This window comes from Lycorma delicatula, chromosome 3 (assembly GCF_047948215.1).
Source record: "Lycorma delicatula isolate Av1 chromosome 3, ASM4794821v1, whole genome shotgun sequence".
Lineage (NCBI taxonomy): Eukaryota > Metazoa > Arthropoda > Insecta > Hemiptera > Fulgoridae > Lycorma > Lycorma delicatula.
The window spans coordinates 17,402,977-17,423,514 of record NC_134457.1 but is presented as its reverse complement, the minus strand read 5'-3'; the positions used below and the strand labels follow the sequence as shown (position 1 = coordinate 17,423,514).

The 20,538-nt window shown below is 30.7% G+C and overlaps 1 protein-coding gene across 3 annotated transcripts in view; it reads right to left on the bottom strand.

Annotated features, from left to right (window-relative positions):
* Positions 1-20,538, bottom strand: part of LOC142321412 (uncharacterized) — a 111,255-nt gene that overhangs the window by 31,396 nt on the left and 59,321 nt on the right. Inside the window, exons 1-2 of one of the 3 annotated variants that reach the window (XM_075359480.1) lie at positions 17,481-17,602; positions 8,443-8,725 (exon numbers count right to left, since the gene is read on the bottom strand). The exons of 1 other annotated variant lie outside the window; for it this stretch is intronic. In XM_075359480.1, the coding sequence (XP_075215595.1) occupies positions 8,443-8,722 (280 nt within the window). In that variant the 5' untranslated portion in view covers positions 8,723-8,725; positions 17,481-17,602. Of the gene's footprint in view, positions 1-8,442; positions 8,726-17,480; positions 17,603-20,538 lie in introns of those variants that run through there. One more of the 3 variants, XM_075359479.1, reaches the window with a different exon arrangement.

Sequence of the window (20,538 nt, the reverse complement as noted above, 5' to 3'; positions counted from 1 at the left end):
TGAAATCCGAAAATCGAAATTTTTCGCGATAACAATACTTTGTACAAGGAAGTAAAAATGATAAATATTTTAAATTAAGTTGTGTCTGTAAACCGTGCATCAGAAACAAACCACATTTGCAGAAGTCTTACAACTGTTTTGTCAGCTATTTTTTTTTTTTTCATTCTGATTCGATCACTTTATCTAAACCAGGCGTAGCCAACAGTTTTTGCCTCCGAGCCGAATTGGAAAGAAAACGTTTTTTCACGGACCGAACGAAATATTAAAATTAAAAAAATATTTCGATTCATTTAAGTAAACAAAATTTTATTATGGAATTTGTTGTACTTTTATTTAGATTCATTACAGAAAACGATTTTTCACAAATAAAAGTTGATCTGAATATTTCTTGTCAAGTTTTTTTTTTTAATTTTCCATTATTCAACTGCTTATAAAAAAAGCTAATATTGAAAAAATTTTCCGTATCCAGCTCGCGGGCTGTATATTGGGCGTTTAGGATGTAAACCATTAATTTTTATCATTTTTCATAGTTATTTGAGTTATTTTAATTTATTATTATTATTATTTTTAACTATTTTAACATTTTCATGTATATGCAACATTATTATCCTGCAAAAAAAATAAAATTCTAATACAGATTTTATTGTTTTTTTTTTAAATATAACAAATATATTAAAAACAAACAATATTTGAATATTCTTTAAAATATTAGACATTCTTTTCAGTACACGTGTAGTAAGTGGCGTGTGTCTTATTTATTCTCTAATAAATAATACATTATATAATGTGTTATCACATATATTTTATATTTATCTATATCAAATAAATTATTAAAAGATCATTTATTAAAATGTTTTAGTTACAAAATTAAAACCTATGATAAAGTTAAGTATGACTTATTATGTTATTAGAGTAGCTTGTTTAGTTTACTCTTATTGTAGATAATTAAATTTTATATACATAGTAGATCATTGTTATAAATAGACAAATGTAGAAGAACAAAATATATGTTTTTTTTTGTTTTTTTTTATTAAAACAATTTGCACATTATGCTAGACTTTTAAACAGAATGATTATATTTTTATCTTTTTTCATAACTTTTTTCAATTTACGCGTAAGATTAGTTTTAAGCATATGTACTTGTAGTCATCATTTGTTCATTCTATAGAATGAACATGAAAGGGAGTCTGACAAGGATGTTCCCTACCCCCGTTACCTTTTAATCTTTACATAGAACTAGCAATTAATGATGTTAAAAAACAATTTAGATCCGAAGTAACAGTACACGGTGAAAAAATAAAGATACTACGATTTGCTGATGATATAGCAATTCTAGCTGAGAGTAAAAAGGATTTAGAAGAAACAATAAACGGCATGGATGAAGTCCTACACAAGAAATACCGCATGAAACTAAACAAGAACAAAACGAAGGTAATGAGATGTAGTAGAAATAATAAAGATGGACCACTGAATGTGAAAATAGGAAGAGAAAAGATTATGGAGGTAGAAGAATTTTGTTATTTGGGAAGTAGAATTACTAAAGATGGACGAAGCAGGAGCGATATAAAATGCCGAATAGCACAAGCGAAACGAGCCTTCAGTAAGAAATATAATTTGTTTACATCAAAAATTAATTTAAATGTCAGGAAAAGATTTTTTAAAGTATATGTTTAGAGCGTCACATTATATGTAAGTGAAACTTGGACGATCGGAGTACTTGAGAAGAAAAGATTAGAAGCTTTTGAAATGTGGAGCTATAGGAGAATGTTAAAAATCAGATGGGTGGATAAAGTGACAAATGAAGAGGTATTGCGGCAAATAGATGAAGAAAGAAGCATTTGGAAAAATATAGTTAAAAGAAGATAAGACTTATAGGCCACATATTAAGGCATCCTGGAATAGTCGCTTTAATATTGGAAGGACAGGTAGAAGGGAAAAATTGTGTAGGCAGGCAACGTTTGGAGCATGTAAAACAAACTGTTAGGAATGTAGGATGTAGGGGGTACACCGAAATGAAACGACTAGCACTAGATAGGGAATCTTGGAGAGCTGCATCAAACCAGTCAAATGATTACAGACAAAAAAAAATAGAATTAACTGGTTATTGATAACATTACTAGTTGCTGCGGATAGTTTAGTAAGTAATAGATATATGCTCATAGCCAGCCAATAGTTAATTTCCTTTTTCAGAAACAAATATTATAAATTACGGTTTTACAGATATTTATCCATCAAATTAATTTTACACAGTACGCTGATAAAGAACAGGTCATCGAAGTTCATCTTAAAGGTTTATTTCAACGAACGTATAAATAAATTAAAACACCAAAAATTAAATCGTTGATACACTAAATGCTTTGCTTAATCTAAGAAATGAATTATCTAAATCGTTTGATATGTTCTTTTTTTTTATTAACACATAGATTTCACTTATAGCCTAAAAAAAATCATTTAAGAGGAAAATACATGATAGTATATTTTTTTATGAATTAGAATTTGTTAAACATTAAATATTTTATTATCTCTGCTGATACTTAATAAAGGTACTTTAATCAATTTTCTGTGTACAATCTTTTATGTATCTTCCTTTTGAAATAGATAGTTTAATTACCTCCATATTTTATTTTATCTATTTGTTTAAAATTTTGTACTAAAATGAACATTTATTATACGGTTTTTGTCTGAAGATGAAAAACAGTATGTTTACATAGCCTTGAATTAAATTTTTGTTTGAAGGGTTGCATATTATTTTATTATCGTTCTCTTGGTCGCTTTCAAATAAAAATCCTTATTTAAATGTTTTTATAATTAATATTTAATACAATACGTATGGTTTGATTGGCATTTCTCCCGCCACTACCCCCATTCGGTCACCCTATAGCATAACACCGAATGCCTGTGCCACGAACGGTTACTGAACACCGAAAGAGTTTAGCGACCACTATCCTAACTAGCTCCTAAAGGCGTGAGCGGAATAAGCGTGGTACCATACACCACTCGCTTGCGTGTCCCACCACCCACTTGTCATATATCACTAAAATGGGTAGGCGCACTGGGTCAGCTACTAAAACATATATGACTATCAATAATTAAATTTATCTGGTCAAAGACTAGAATAGAATACGAATGTATAATTTTACTTTCCCGTCTAGATAGCGCTGAAGCAGTTCTACAGCTCTACAAGGGAAAGTGCTGTAATCGATCCAATTTGTGCAAATACGGTTTTCACTCGATCTTGACGTTTTGACGCTTAAGGAACCCAAAAAACCGAATGGAAATTTTCCGGGTATTTATAAATAAATCCGGATATTTATTTATTTTCCGGTATTTATAATTATTAATAAATCAATATATTTAAATTAGTAAAAAAAAGTTAATAAAAAAGGAGGTAAGTCTGATTGAAAACAATCGGACATCAATGATAATGGTCATATGAATACTCAGACTCAAAAAAAAATAGAATTTGAATCATATATAAAACCACAAAATGACTTATCTTCATTTCGACTAATTGAAGTTGACAACCGAATAATTATTCCATTCTTAACACAAATTCGAATAATTGTATCATCATCAGACGTAATCCTTATATGTACGTATATTCGATGTTAACCACTAAATCATCTTATATCTCCAGAACTACTGGACCGATTTTGACCAAACTTGGTCAGATTACTTTTATGTATGATGTATTGATTCAGTTAAATTTTCAACTTAAAAGGTCAAGGGAATGAGGCTATAGAGTAAGGTCACTCTCAGTATCTCGAGATTTCACCTAATTAAGGTCATATTTTTCTTAGGCACATTTGTTAACGATTAAAAAATAACAATATTTAAAAAAAAGAAAGGTTTTTGCGAAATCGCACCCCACCCCCAAAAAAAATGCTCTAAACTTCTGTTATGTTATGACGTCATAGGTGAGCGGTAGAATTAAATAAATGAATAATATTTAAACTGTAAAAAAGTAACTGGTTCTGGTTGGGTATCAAACTCGATCGCCCGGCTGACTCGGTATCTGGTGTGTTACGCCTCGCGACAACACCAATATGCCGACCGTACATGCAAAATTTGTTCTATATAAGTTGTAAAATTACATTAGTTTCCCGGAACTAGTTTCTGCGGTTTTAGTTGCGTGACTGTAAAGTTCTACAACTACATTATCAGATTTTTTTAATGGATTAGAATTTATATATATATTGATATTCTGCATATAGCCTCAGAATTCCCAATCCTTGCTATTATAATTCAGTAGAAATAATAAAGAAGATAAATGTTCCGTACTTTTTTTTATTTTTATCAATTTGGGCATAATTTTGTACTAAAATGAACATTCTGTCTTAAGGTTTTTATCTGTAGTTGAGAATCAATAACTTCTCTAACATTAACTTTTATATATCCATAGCCATGAATTAATTTTTTTTTATTTGAAAGGCCGTATCTTGTTATATTATCATACTCTTGATCGCTTTCAAATAATAATCCTTATTTAAAAACTGATATAATCATAATTTAATAGAATATGTATGAATAAGGTTTTAGGTATGATAATTGTTGTGTTCGTTGATATTTGAGACAAGTCACAATATTGAGATATTTGAGATATTGAGATATTTGAGACAAGTGATTGAGACAAGTCACAATCACTCCTGACAAAGGCATACAAAAATAAAAAAATACACATAAGCTTATTATGAAAAGAAAAAAACATATTTTCTACAGTGAATTTGGTTGGCAAGAAAAAATTTCGATTTTGTAATATGAAATAAAATTCAATTTTTTTATACGGTTTTTGTCTAAAGATGAAAAACAGTATGTTTACATAGCGTTGAATTAAATTTTTATTTGAAGGGTTGCGTACTGTTGTGCAAAAATTGCAAAAAAAAATTGTACAAAGAATGAACTTTAATCAATTATACATTTCCCATTTTGTCCGATAACCTTTTGCCATTTTTATGATTCCGTGTTCATAGAACTTCTGGTCCTTATCAGCAAAAAAATGAACCGATTGCGATTTCAGGTCATCCTATCGTTAGTGAAAATTTTATTATTCAAAGAATTTTGCAAACATCGAAATAAATGGTAATCTGATGCTCCAAGATCAGGGCTATGTAAGGGATGAAACATCGCTTCCCGAACATTACATATCTAGACGTATGATATAAAATAAAATACAAAACCATTTAGAAACATGTAAATAATGTACACATCCGGACGAACCCCTCTCCTCCTCCAATCTACTACCACATTCCACTGCAAAATAAAAATGCTGTCATTTATACGTTAATGATATCAGGAGTAGTCTTGACATTTTAATACATTTCCTGTATTTGATAAATTTTATTATACCGAGTGTTTCAAGAATAATGTGACAAACTTTGAGGACATCTATCGGTGAAAAAGGTTCATATAAACATAGGTTAGGAGACGCTTCGTTAGCGAGAATTAGTCAGCAAAAGATTTCGCCTTGATTTTTGAGCGTTCGGTAAAATTAAGCCAGACTGTAATTCTGGGGACCCAAATTAAGAGGTAAATTTTATGGTTTTACATGAAATCAAAAATTGAAAAAAAAAGAAAAGATTTTTAGTCATTTTCAAGAACTCTGGGGGAAAAGACAAAAGATTGGGGTCAAAAAGCACATTATTTTATGTTTGACGTAAAATAACTTTGTTAAACGGATAAAATTTAAAAATACCGGTAAAGAATTTAATTCTAAGTAAAAATAGAATGAATAAAGAACTCAGAAATTAAACAAAATATATAAGAATTTCCAAGTTTATTAAAAATAAAACATTTCAAAAACGTTAGATTTTAATTAGTCATTAAACGAAACAAAATTTTCAGTATTACAAAACAAAAGGATTTAACATTTAAAAACAATAACAAATACAAACAATTGTTTTTGTTTGTAATAAAAATAAAAATTGTTTTGTTTATTGTGATTCTATTCAGGAGAGGAGGGATTCCTCCGGATGTGTACATTATTTATACGTTTCTAAATGGTCTTTTATTTTATTTTATATCGTATGTTCTAGATAATGTAAAAAGAGTCTAACAATTTTAATAACTTACAATGAATTCATAATGTGACTAATAAGTTGGTATAATGTGGCTTATGATTTTACAGTACGATTACTTGCATTAGCGTTCAAGATTTCTTGCTTTGTTATTGTTGCTCATTAAACGCATTAATGTATGAATAAAATAGAATTGTTTTAATAATTTTCCATTAATTAAATATTTTTTAATTTGTTACCCACGACGGAACGGACGGTATATGCGTTTGGGGTAAGAGGTTGAGTGTTTGTTTATGTGTATATGTATATGTGTTACAATTTTCCTCAAAAACTGCTAGACCGATTTCGATGCGAATTTTTGCATTACATAGCTATCACTTCAGAGGAGATTCTTAGACATGTTTAACGGTTATAAACCACAAGGAGACGCTGCAATAGATGTGTTTCTCTAAAACGGCTGGACCGACTTTGATGCGGTTTTTTGCATTACATAGGTATCACCTCAGAGCAGGTTCCACCAGAGAGCGCTGCAGTAGATATTATGTTTCTTCAAAACGACTTTTAAATGTTTCTAAGTCTTTCTAACTCTAGCAAAGCTACGTTATTGTGTGGATTATTAAATAATTTGCACTGGTCAAATATACTAAACTTTCATCATCATCATCAGCCTATAAACGAACCATTGTTGGACACAGGCTTACTAATCTTTAAAAAGTAATAAAAAATAATAAAATTAAAAATTTTTAAAAACCCACGACGAAAAAGAATATTAAAAAATGTGAAATAATTAAATCACTGTATTTTTACCTTATAATACACTGTGATATTGTTTTTAAGACGATAAAATAAAAAATTATGATTGACCGTGGTGCGTGACCTGTAGACTGCATAGATAAGCATTAGTTATCAACATAGTCACGCAACGGTTAATCAAAATCTTGATGTCTTAAAAACAACATCATAATGTTACAGAAGATTATAAGGTAAAAATACATTTTTACTTCCTTGTACGAGTAAAGGAAGTATTGTAATCGCGAAAAATTTCGGTTTTCAGATTTCAACGGAATTATCAATTTTGACCATCCCTGAATTCATTTTTGCTAATGTGACTTCTGTACGTTCATACGTATGTATGTATCTCGCATAACTCAGCAACGATTAGCCGTAGAATGTTGAAATTTTGGATTTAGGATTGTTATATCATCTAGTTGTGCATATACCTTTTTGACTGCAATCGACTGGACCAAAATTGTCCAAAAAAGCCCAAAATTAAAAAAAAATTGGATTTTAGTTTAAAATTACAAATAAAATTTTAATTAATGAAATATTTGGATCTTATAAGGGGAAGGTACATCGGTTCAAATTCGACTTCCCCTCCTTTTCTTTTTTAATTCTTTTTTTTAAATTTAAATATATTGATTTATTAATAATTATTAACCTCTAATTGTAAAAAAAATGTTTATAATAAATAATAATTCAATAATAACAATAAAAATAAAAAAACTATGAAAAAATATCAGAAGTTATTAATGAAATAAAATTTTATGTACTTTTAATTTTTAAAAATGTGTGTATGTAATTTAATATGTGTACAAGGAAGTCATGGAGCCCTCGCGAACAACCCCATCCGTGAGGGCCGACATACCCAGGTGTGCGCCGGTTCCAGTGAACGGATGGGGACTCCGAGGGAGATTACTAGGACTGGGAAATAAAAGACCGAGACCAGGCTACCGGATGGGGTTCAGGGAACGACATAGTTTGGCCTGGTTCCCTTCTTCGGCGGTTAGAAGCTAGCACGATTTAAGACCGAGGCCCAGTCCCTATAGGGGGGGGGGGGAACGACATAGTCGGGCCCGGTTACCTTCTCCTGGGGATTGGAGGCAGGCAAAGAAAGAAAAGATCCAACAGGTGGGAGGGGGCCGAACTGCCGGAGGGTGTGAGGCCCCCTTAGGGTTAAGGATGCTTCCCTAGGCCGAGTTTTACTTAACTGTATGTCCGGCTCAGGGAAGTAGGAGTAAAAGAAAAAAAATAAAGGTAGTCATTTGGTATCCATATCAAATTTTTTATCTAAACGTAGGTGCGTGATTAATGCAAGGAAACGACTTCACGTATATTTATAATTAAGTTAAAATGTGATTATCGGTGAGAAAATAATATTTTTTTTTTACTGAATATTTTTTAAAAATTCAGGTGCATGAATTAAGCATGCTTACATCCTTGAAGGTGCAATTATTTAAGTTTAGTTATTTCTTTAAACAAGTATGATTACTTTAACAGAAATTTTTTATAAAATGTACTGACTTAGCAGTAATATAAAAATAAAAATTTAAAAAAAAATACACATTAAGATCTAAATAATGTTATTTTATTAATACATAAAAAATATATTATAGATATAAAAACAATTCGTTTTATTAAAACCACTTACCCTTACAAAAAGTACGTCTGAAAAATCCTCTTTTTGAATCAGACTTAGTTTGAAATGTTTCTTCAATATTTACACCTTCATTAAATTTATAACTCTGAAGATGATATCGTAATATTTGAAGATTTTCAGTATTTTTTATTCCAGTTGAGTCGACAGAAGAATCGGATGAAAAAGAGGAAAAGGGTGTTTTCATCCAAAGTTTCTTTCGTAACGAAGGGCTTTCTTGTTGTACATCATCATTTTCAATATTTTCAACAGTTATAATATCCTCTGAAGCCATTTACTGTACGTTAAATTTATAAAAATTACAAAATATAATGTAAATTTAATTATTATTGTTAAAAATTATTATTATTACTTAAATTATATTGATAATTCAGTTAACTTGTTAGTCATTACCGAATAGAAAAACAAGTTAAGTTGAGCTACGTACAAGCACTTTGTAAAACATATAAACGAAACTCTTTAGGTTTGCTAAGACTTATAATTTACATTTTACAAGGATAAAATATACTAATAAAACTGTAATAAGAGCTGATATACGATTTTAATAATATTTCATTAAAATATATTTAATTTTTTTAGAAATAACTAATCTATTTTTTTAAGTTTCGAAATAGGATTTTAAAATATATTTCTTTATTCTTTTTCTGAAAAAAGATTTAAAATAATACTATATTATTTTAATCTCTTAAAATATTATTATTCAGAAGTATTATTACAGATGGATCAAAATGTAATGATAAATCAAGTACGTTAACATATCAGGTGATATGATTTTTAATAAAGAAGTAATTTATCTGTAAAGGAAATTTACTGTCAATTACTATTTCAATACGTATAAAAAAATTTAATAGTTTGAAAAATATACAAATAGTCAAAATAACTTACGAATTTCAGTTGGCAGTATTTAAAAATCAGAAGTAAATCTACTGTACAGAGTGTTCAAAAAGAAATGCAATCTTTTCGTGAAGAAGACTGACACTCTGTGTGGGTCCCCTTCATGGATCCCAACAATACAGGCTAAGGCGTCAGGACCGAGTGTCAGCATGGGAAGAACCACTGGAAGGCGGAAGAACGTGATCGGTGGAGGGGGGGAATGAAAGACAGCTCCTGCGGAGCCGTCGTTCGTCCGCGCTTGCGCAGGTGGGCGGCAGTGATGATGCACATAGACTACGGATTCTCCCTTGCACGAAGACACCTCCTGGGGCTGTGTAGTACTTGATTGCGGATCCGGTCCCGGGAGGGGGAGTTGATGAGGTGGTTAGGTTTAATCGGTAGGGCGCAGGCATACGTACGCACTTTAATAACAATTAGCGGAACCTGTTTCGAGTCCGATACTTTGTTCGTAAATGGGATTCCCCCCGCATCAGGAAAAAAAATTTTATGGAAGAATGTTTCCTTCTTTCGTTGCAAATATAATCGTTGCTGTCTAAACGAAGTAAATTTTAATTTATGGATGTCATATATATTTTTAGTAGTTGACGGGGTGCGCCTACCCATTTTGGTAAATATATGACAAGTGAGCAGTTGGGACACGTAAGCCGGTGGTGTATGGCACCGCGCTTAGTCCGCTCACGCTGTTAGGTAAGCTCTAGGAGCTATTTAGGACAATGGTCGCTAAACTGTTTGAGGATCAGTAGCCGTTTGTGGCACAGACATTCGGTCTTATGCTTTAGGGCGAACGAATGGGGTGGTGGCGGGAGAAATTCCAAGCAAACGAATGTTGCTGATTTAATCGAGAAAAATTGAAGAAAAATGGATTACACAACGCATCAGAGAATATTCATTGTCTCCCAATAGATTAGATGTGCCAGTTATGCCCAGACCTAGAATGCCTTCATAAAAAAATATGATACGGATGCACCAAACAAGTCTTACATTAAACGGCTGCACAACAAGTCCCAAGAGACAGGGAATGTGATAAATGCAGCCAAAAGTGGTTGACTGAAAGTGCTAACACCAGAAAAGTTGATCGACGTGCAATCTGCATATTCTGTTAGTCCCAAAACGTCTGTGTGATTCTTATCTAGCCAGTCTGGTCTCTCTGTTGGTAGAGCCCACACGGCATCGTGAAAGTGTTTAAAGACGCATCCGTACAGAATTCATGTTGTTCACGAGTTGTTGTTAAACCGAAAAACGTGTAGCTTTCTATCAGCGGTTCATTTCATCTGTATCGTCAGATGAGGAAGAATTTGATGATCGGTTTCAGTCTAACGAGGCACCGTTTAACCTTAATGGATACGTCAGTGACAGAATTCACGCATTTGGTGTACGGAAATCCACTCAGATGCAGAAGTCTTCTCTGCACGGACAAAAAGTGGATGTTTGACGTGCAATTTAACGTAGGCGAATCTTCATGACATTCTTTCATGGGACAGTGAACAGTTAGCGCTTCATACAAATGGTTCACCAATTTGTAAACAATATACCAGCAGGCCGGCTAGAATACACGTGTTTTCAACAGGAAAATTCTACGGCTCATACAACCAACAACACTATGACTTTCTTGGATTAGTGTTTTCATACACAAGTAATTTCGAAGGGGTTTCCCTTGGCCTTCTCGGTCTCCTGATTTATCATTCTGACTTTTCCTTGTGGGAGTACTCTAATAATGCTGCTCACAAAACTCATCCTTACACTTTTCCCGAAAAGCAGAGCGAAATTGTACGATTTGTCGCTTAAATTCCTCAACAAACATAATAACATGTGTTTAAGAGCATGCAACATCGTGTTGAATTACCTAAATCGCATAATGGATCCCACTTTCAACAACTATTATAACTTATTCATTTTGCCATAAGGTTGCGTCACTTTTTGAACACTGTACTACGAACAATGAAAATGAAAAATTATTTAAACAAGATTTAACAAATATTATTTACTTAACTTCATGCGTGAAAGAAAACTATAATAATAAAAAAATGAAATGTATTTGTTATATACCACTGGATTGAGATAGACATTTTTATAATGGTTTGAAGGCCTATTGATGTATAAAATATAGATAAAAAAAATCTCCTATTAATTTTTTTTCTGAAGTAGATTATAGCTAAAAAAAGAAAAATATATAAGTAATTTTTTTTTGGGAAGGAGTGAATATTAAATAAATATTTTGGTAATTTGTGATGTTGATAAAAAAAAAAAACTTCAACTTTTGTAAGAATGATATTTTGCTAAGTGACTCAGTAAAAATGTGAAATTTTATTTCGGCCAAAACACAACCACCCCTTTTTCCAATTTTTGAAAAACATTAATACATTCTTTGTCTTCCAAATGTAGTAATATCTGACTAGCAATTTTGAATAAACTCGGTCAAAAAGTTCCAGAATTATAATATAAAATATATGGGAACATACATACACGTATATACGCCCAAACGTCCGTATGACAAAAATAATTTTTTTGGGATTGAAGGATTGGAATAAAAGCTTTTTTTTCGAAAATCATTTCCAATTTATTTAAATCTATTTTTTTTGTTAGAAGAATTAAAGCTTTTGAAATGTGCTACCGCAGAATGAAGAAAATCCAGTGGATTGACAAAGTGACTAATGAGGAAGGATTAAGATTGGTTAACATTGATAAATCTGGACTCTTGATCAAGTTAAAACAAAGGACTAACTTGTTAGGACATATAGACATGACGGTTTGACTAACACGAAATTAGAGTGTAGTGGCAGGAAAAAGTACTAGAGGAAGATCGAGGCTCAAGTATACCGACCAGATGTCGTGGGACGTGGTACTTATAGAAAGTTAGAGAGATCTGCTGAAAATCCGGAAAGATGTAGATCAACTGCAAACTAATCCTAGGATTGTCAACGAAATAAGAAGAAGGATGTATATATTTTCAATGAAAAATATTGTAATATTTTTAATGAAAACGTCATTATTTATGAACTGGAGAATGAAATCGACTGACTAATATATCTTGGAAAAAAGTCTAAAAAAACTATATTCCAAAAAAACATAATTTTGTTTCTTAAGATTTAGAATTTCTTAATTTTTTTAAAGTTTTTAATTATAACATATAAATTCGTTAAATAATCGTGAACTTCGTATATAATATTCAACATTTTATGATGAATTGTACTAAACGAGCGGTAATAAATGTTTTTAATGTACGGTACAGTTACATCTAATTATTTTTAAAAAAGAATAGCTATTATCTATTCTTTCAGTAAGAGCTCTGTAAAGATTGTTTGCTTTATAATTATTATATTATATTGTTATCATATTGTAATTTAAGTCTCTAATCATAAATTGTAATAAAAATATTTATTGCATACGATTCATTGTATTTTAAACTTTAAATCACATATATGTTAAGGTCGATCTTTTTTTTTTTTTAATGAACGGAAAATTTCTGTCACGCATACAAGATTTAATATTTAAATATATAACAACATATTTAAATAGATTGAAAAATTTTCATTTAATTTTAGTTTATGAAAATTTTAAACAGATTTATTTAATTACAATTAAAACTCCTAATCATTATAATTATTTTTTTCTTCATCAAAATTATTATTATTATTATTATTCACGGAGCACTGAGTCCCCACAACGTGGTTGCGATGATGCTCCGTGACCTGAGCAGCTGGGAAAGCGTAGCCCGATTCGTCGGCAACATACTCAGGGCCAAAAAGGTTGACCTGGATAGTCCTGAAAATTAGGTAGCACCTAACAGACTAGTAGAGGAGGACTCGACCGGAAGTAATGTGTTAAACGGTTCCGGGTCGAGCCCTGGTAGAAAGGGGGTGGTTTTAGTCGGTAGTCCGCTGATAGTGATTGGATAATACCATCAGCGGGAGCCCGACACTCCGTGCGTAAATGCATTTCCACCTTCATCCTCAAAAAAAAAAAAAAAAAAAATTATTATTATTATTTTAATTAATTTTTTCCGACCCTAGTTGAACCCAGATCCTAATTTATAATCCTGATCCCGTATTATAAATCTAACCTGGATCCTTCGTTGAAGCAGACAAGCACGCTACTTCCAACACCAGTGAGTAGGTTATAAAATATACTAATTTTTAAACATAATATGAGTAATTTTACTAAAACCTATTCTTTAAATATAAACTTTATTTTACTTATTAAAATTATAAGTATTTTACTAAGTAAAAATTCTCATAACACTTTTATGTATTTATAACTGATATGACTTATTTGTTCATTATACTAATATACAGTAATTTGATAGTAGGAAATTTGGACAGAAGTTAATCTTGTGAATATTATAGCCATCCTTGAGAATAATAAGGAGCTTATTCCAGGTTTATTAGGAAAAATGAGAAGTAGAGCGTTGTATTCTTCATTGAACCAAATGAAGAAGTTCGTTAGAACTTCGCCGGTAAAGAGTCCGCAGAAATGGACGGCACGACGAAGTCAACGAACTATGTTTACAGTTCTAAACATGACCTAACTTAAATTGAAATGAAAATGGGCGAAAAACTGAAAAATAAGAATGAAAACATTATATTTCAGTTCAATTAGAATTGTAATAAAGAATTCTTTCAAAAAATACCTCAAATTTTGTTAGACAACGTTTTTTTCCATTTGATGAAACTCGGAACTCTAATATATTACTTTTTCCTTAAAAAGGTAGGTTTACGAATCGCGCTGCTAGGTAGCAGTACTTGATAGTACTAGGTAGCATACAAAAACTTGATAATGCACGTCAAATAATACAAATTTAAAAGAAAATATACTACAGCTTGTTTTAATAGTAAATGCTCTTATGAAAATGTTAATTCCCATCACTTCATTAAAAAAAATAAAAGTATTACTTTACAAGAAATTATAGCTGCTAATAAAACACAAAAAACACGAAAAGTAGGAAAGTGTTGCAAATGTTGCAACAAAGATTTGTTACATAAAACAAAAAAAAAGTTAATTTCATAATAATGTAAAAAGTGTGTCCACGGCTACGATAAAAATCGAGGGTTACAGTTACAAAGTAATAAGTGCAATATTACATCACGGATCTTCGATTCGTGAAGGTCATTATATTAGTTTTACAAAAAAAAGGAAAAATATGATATGAAGTGAATCATATCAGCAACAAAATTGGCCGAGAAATTAAAAAAAATTATATTTCTTTGTTCTAGAGAGGCAATAAATTTTAATAATTAATCCATAAGATAAGTTAGTAATTCATAAAAAAGTAAAAGAATAATCTAACAAAACGCAGTGATAACCAAAAAAAAAAAAATTACAATGAAATTGTAAACCGTACGGTAAGAGTCTCGCTGATATTTCTTCCGTTCAAAAAACAAAAATTTCTGTAATATAAATCAAAACTGTTTTTAACAGTGATACTGATATCAAAAAAGGTAAGACATTACATTTTTATTATCAAAATCTGTTTTAATTTAGAATTTTATTTAAAAAATAATACATGTTAAATATATGTAATTGACAATAGATATTGATCAAACTTGGTCAGATTATTTCTGTATATGGGACATTATGCCAATAAATTTTCAACCTCACGGGGGTGAGGCTGTAGAGCAAGGTCACCCTCAGTATCTAGAAATTTCGCCTAATTAAGGTCATATTTTTCTTAGCCTTGTTAACAATTAAAAAATAAAACAATATTTGCAAAAAAGATTTTTGCAAATCGCACCCGCACCCCATAAAATGCTGTTTCGTGAGCTATGTTGTGACGTCACAGGTGAGCGGTAAAATTAAATAAATGGATAATATTTAAAGTGTAAAAAAGTGACTCGGTCTGGCTGGGTCTCGAACAGTGGGGGCTCGTTGCTAAAATTAGTGGGGGTGCTGTTCAGAAAATTATTTATAAGCCTTTTCAAGGCCGTAGTTAAAGTTTCCAGTAAAGAAAAAGAACCGAAAAAAAATGAATCAAATAGAATTGTTGGAAACAGAATAATAATCTAATTCTACACTTTATCACATTCAAGAATATGGTGCAGTATTCGGTTTAACCGAATAATAAAATGTCAAACAGATAATATTTTTTAGTATAATTAGATAATAACTTAATAAAATGTCCGCTTAAAAATACTATAGTCCAATGATGGTTAATTTAAATTTCTATGCACACAGAAACAAGTACATAATTCGTTTTTACTAATTACCTTCTCTTTTGCCCTTCCAGCGTTTTTTTGGGCAGATTTGGCAATAAAAGACCCGTTGCTTTCCGCCATCTTTTGATCACTACAGAAAAAACAACTAAACCACTATCATATTCCTTCCACCGACTAAACTAGAAAATGGAACGAACAAGGAACGTTCCATACACACGCGGAGTAAAAAAAACTACCTTCCCAGTACGCCAGGGTCGGTACTACGGGAGCGACAGTGCTCCCATCCCTCCCACCTCGCGTACAGCTTCCTATGTGCAAATGCGCTCAACAGCCAAACACCACGTCGCTGAAACTGTGAAGCGCACAGTTCCATTCAAAGATTTTTGTATCTTTTTCATAAATTCGGGGATGGCTGCTGACATTAACCTTAAAGATTATATGTTGTACAAGTATAAAGAAAGAATTAAAAAAAAAAAAGGATATTAAATGTTATCGATAATATCAAGTGGAAATAGGAGATACTGTAGTTCCACAGTGCCTATTCGCAAGCCGCCACTGGTCTCAAACTCTATCGCCACAGCTTACTCGGTTACCTGGTGCGTTAAGCCTCGCGGCTACACAGGTCTGCCGTCCGTACAAGCGTAATTTGTTCTATGTAAGTTGTGAAATTACATTAGTTTAGTTAGTGCCGACCGTCGCCGCTAGTACCGCCACACCCGCACGAATTAAATACCGTATGCGCACGCGTTTGATAAATATGATAAATATTTTATAAATGATAAATATTTTATATTAAGTTGTGTGTGTGTGTGTGTGCGCGCGCGCGCGCGCGCGTGTGTGTGTGTGTGTGTGTGTGTGTGTGTGTGTGTGTGTGTGGTGTAAACTGTGCATCAGAAACAACCCACAGTTCTAGAACTTTCTACAACTAGAAAATCCTACAACTGTGTTGTCAGCTTCTTTTGTTAATGTTGTACAAGACAGACCTGATTTTTTAGGTCAGTATTCAGTTTATTTCTATAACATTGGAAATGCTTTATGCTAAATGTTATACGTTTACTTTATATAATCATTTTACGGTACCTAAACTTCCTGAAAAGGAAGAATATGTAATTTTTACGAAAGCTTTCTTAAATTATTAATATATGTAATTTTATTATAAAAGTGAAATGCGTTACTGAAACAAAATATAAAAATCTGTTTTAATTATTATTCGTTGTTCCAGTTTACCTATTTTGTTAGTATGACCGTACTTAAATATCTTACACAAAAATCATACATTTTTTTCTTTCTACACCACTGAGTAAGATAAACAGATATATTATTTTATACGTTTTTTTTTACGTAGAATCGAAAACAATATTTATAAATTTATATATTACATTTACAAATATTTTTTGATAATTTAATAAAATGCTAAACTCTGTGCATACTAAAAACATAATGAACCCGCAAATTATGATAAAAATGTAAAGTAACAGTGTCAGTAATTTTTTAGGTGTTGAATTATTTATTTTATATTACATTCTACTTGAGTTAAAATGAAAAACCTACGTATTAATAATTCTCTTTTTTGTTAACTAATCGAAATAATTAGTGGAACAAATGTAAAATTTACATATGATATTTAGTACTGTATCATATACACTTATCACATAAATATAACGAACAATTAAAATATCTTTCAACGTAAATTACATTTATTACATTTCAAATTTTTCTTTAATCGTTATTAATGAAACTAAACTTTTTCAAAATTAATATTATTATTTTAATTGTAATAATACTATTTTTGAAATAATTAGTAATTGATAAGTTAATAAACCTATCCAATAATAATTTATGAAGTAAAATTATTGGTAATTAATAACACAATTTTTTAAGATATAATTTAAATTATTAATATTTTCAAGCTAAAAAGGAAAAAAAATGGTAAATAGTCATGAAACAAAATATTTTCATTGTCCTGATCCTTAAAAAAACATAACTTACCTTTGTCTCACTAAACGCAGTTGGACGATCGATTGCATTAAATATAAGTGTTCATATTATTTATTAGGATGTAATACTGCTATTATACGTAAATTGTATTTTTTGTAAACGTTAAAGATAAGATACACTAACTCATCAGACAAAAATGACTGGCGCAGAAGCAATAACATGAGATTACAATTCATAACAAATCTTCATTCACGATAACGAAGTTAAATATTGATAATTGTTGTTATTATTATTGTTATTTAGTAATAAAAACACCAGATGATTTTTCAACAACAAACCAAAAAATAATACAAAATTCTTTTTTTATCACAAACTGGTAAAATTTTCAGTCACGTGCATACCACACTTTCCTAGAATCTAAAATAAATTAAAATCTGATTCGTTCTATTCAAGTGTTCAAAGAAGTTTATCTCGCTTATTTATAGCCGTAATCCTTTCATAAAAATTTGAAAAAAAAATTGTAATACTTTTCTGGTATTGGTTGTTTATTCTTTTATAGTGGAAAAATAACTATATAGAACAAAAAACGTTTTAAAAAGCTCAAAAAATCTATAATTTTAAAATTTGATCGGCTCCCCCAACACCACTACTGACTCAAAGTATTTTTTCATAACTTGCACTACTACTTTCCCAAGGAATACGGAAAAAAATTTGGTTAAAAAAATATCCAATAAAATTAAAAGGTAACGTTTTTCAATTTTTGTGGAAAGCGGATTTTTGAGAAATTTTTTTTTTAATTCTAAGATAAATATACATACACGTACTTAGCTTAATATAAAGTGGAGGTTATGTAAGTAAACATTTGAGAAAATTGACCTCAAAAAGCTACCTGCCTCACCCTCTGGAGATGTTGACACCAAATTTTTACCAAAAAAATCCCTCCATATACACGAGTTACTGAACAAAATATTATCAAAATCAGTTTATCCTGTCAAAAGTTATTAACCATAATACGCCAACAAACGTTTTGTTCATACGTAGTACGAACTCTCATTTTCTTTTCTTGTTGCTTTTTGGGGATCTTGAGTCATAAAACGCCGAAAATTTAAAAGAAAATTCATACTCCATTTTTTGATTGATTACCATGTTTTTCTTCTTACAGTATAGAGCTATGTGTGCTATTCAGGCTTCTTTCCTAGAGCTACGATGTCAGGAAAGTGAAAGGAAATATAAGAAACTGAATAAAGTAGGTAAATAATTTGATATAATTCTCCTTCCGTTTTGTTAGGATTTATTGTAACAGCTGATCATATTATTACCGAGATAAAGTTAATATCTCGTCTAATTGTTGCTTAATTAATTTAATTATGCTTAATTTCATTTAAACAGGTCTGGAAAATTTTTTCGAGTTATGGCTAACGAAAAATTCCGTCCAGATTTTTGTTGTAAAGATAAAATTATTCTATACTAAAACTCTTCGGCCACAAATTTAGCAAAATGTTATAAATTTATTTTCCAGATTTAAATGCAATTGTACATGAAAAGTGAAGAACAAAATAAGTTCCAAAATTGTATCTCCGGTAGTTTTCGAAAAAATTGTTGTAAAACCCTAAAAATTAAGAATTATGCATTTTTTAGGTTAGGGATATATTTACTTTGTTAAATTACCAATAAAATAAACAAAATTTATAGATAATTAGCAGACCCGGGGAAATACTTTGGCTATTGCTAGATTTGAGTATATATATATATATATATTGTGCTCATTTAATCTATATATATATATATATATATAGATTAAATTACCACAATTGAAAGTTTAACAAAACATTAAACAACTGAATATTACGGACCTTTCACTTTTTTAAAGTCAGAATGTAAATAAATACAATTGTCAAAACAGCGCTACCTATCGGATTTAATTCAAACTACTCTCCAAACACAGTAATCGGTATAAAATACCCCTAAATTTCTTTCTACTGATCAGATCGAGGATTTCAATAACTTTAAACCTTCTCCGGACAACGCGGTTCATTTTGTTAAAATCTGCACGTAAATCGGTCCAGTAGTTTTTTACTCTAATGTGGACACATACGAATATTACCTTTTATATATATAGAAGAAGTATTTTTGTATATTTGTTTATTTCGTAAATATCTCGACACCGGCGCCACCTAACATGTATAGCTTTTTTTTCAAAAACGTTTCTTTTCAAGTAACCAATATATATTCCGTATATCAGCCAAATCGGACCATAAATGCAATTTTTCTAAATATTTCAACCTCAGGGCTATCTAGCAGTTTCTTTTTTTGCAGAGGTATTTCTTTCCATGAAAGTAACACATAATCTGAATATGAGCCAAATCGGACCATAAATACAATTTTTCAAAATATTTCGACCCCAACGACACGTAGCGGATGGCGTTGGAATCAACGCCACCACAAAATTCAGAAACCTTCGCGGGAGTGCGCACAACTCACCAGTTTCATCGCAATCGGATAAATGGTATAGGAACGCATACAGGACAAATAAACAAACATTCATTTTATATATATATATATATATATATATAGATTTATTCTGAATTTTCTTAAAAGTACTGCAGTTAAACTTTTGTACCATTTTTTTTTTCAATTTCTCTTGTACGATCCTAAATGTAATTTTACTCATCTTCATTGAGCAAAATAAAAACTTAGCATACCTTCAGCTCCCTTATTGTAACCACTGATTATTAACTCGTCATATAAATAGTTGATTTCGAAAAGCGTATTCATACCTCATTACTATTAGTTTAGCCTGAAATGCAATTAATCGGTTGTCGTTTTCATCTTAGACAGAGTTGTATAGAAAAATTCAGTAGCTAGATATAGAAATTCAGTAGTTACAGAGTACAAAACTGTTGAAAATGAACTGGATAAATGGTTGAACTAATATTTGGTTTAACCATTTTTGGAACTTTAGTACCAAAGTATCTGATTGTTTTATATTTGATTTAGTACAAAACCATTCAGGAATTTTATACGGGGCAGAATGCGTAACTCTGAACCAAGGGGAATTAGATAAAGTGTAACTTGTTGAAAGACAAATACTAAGGAAAATTCTAGGGCC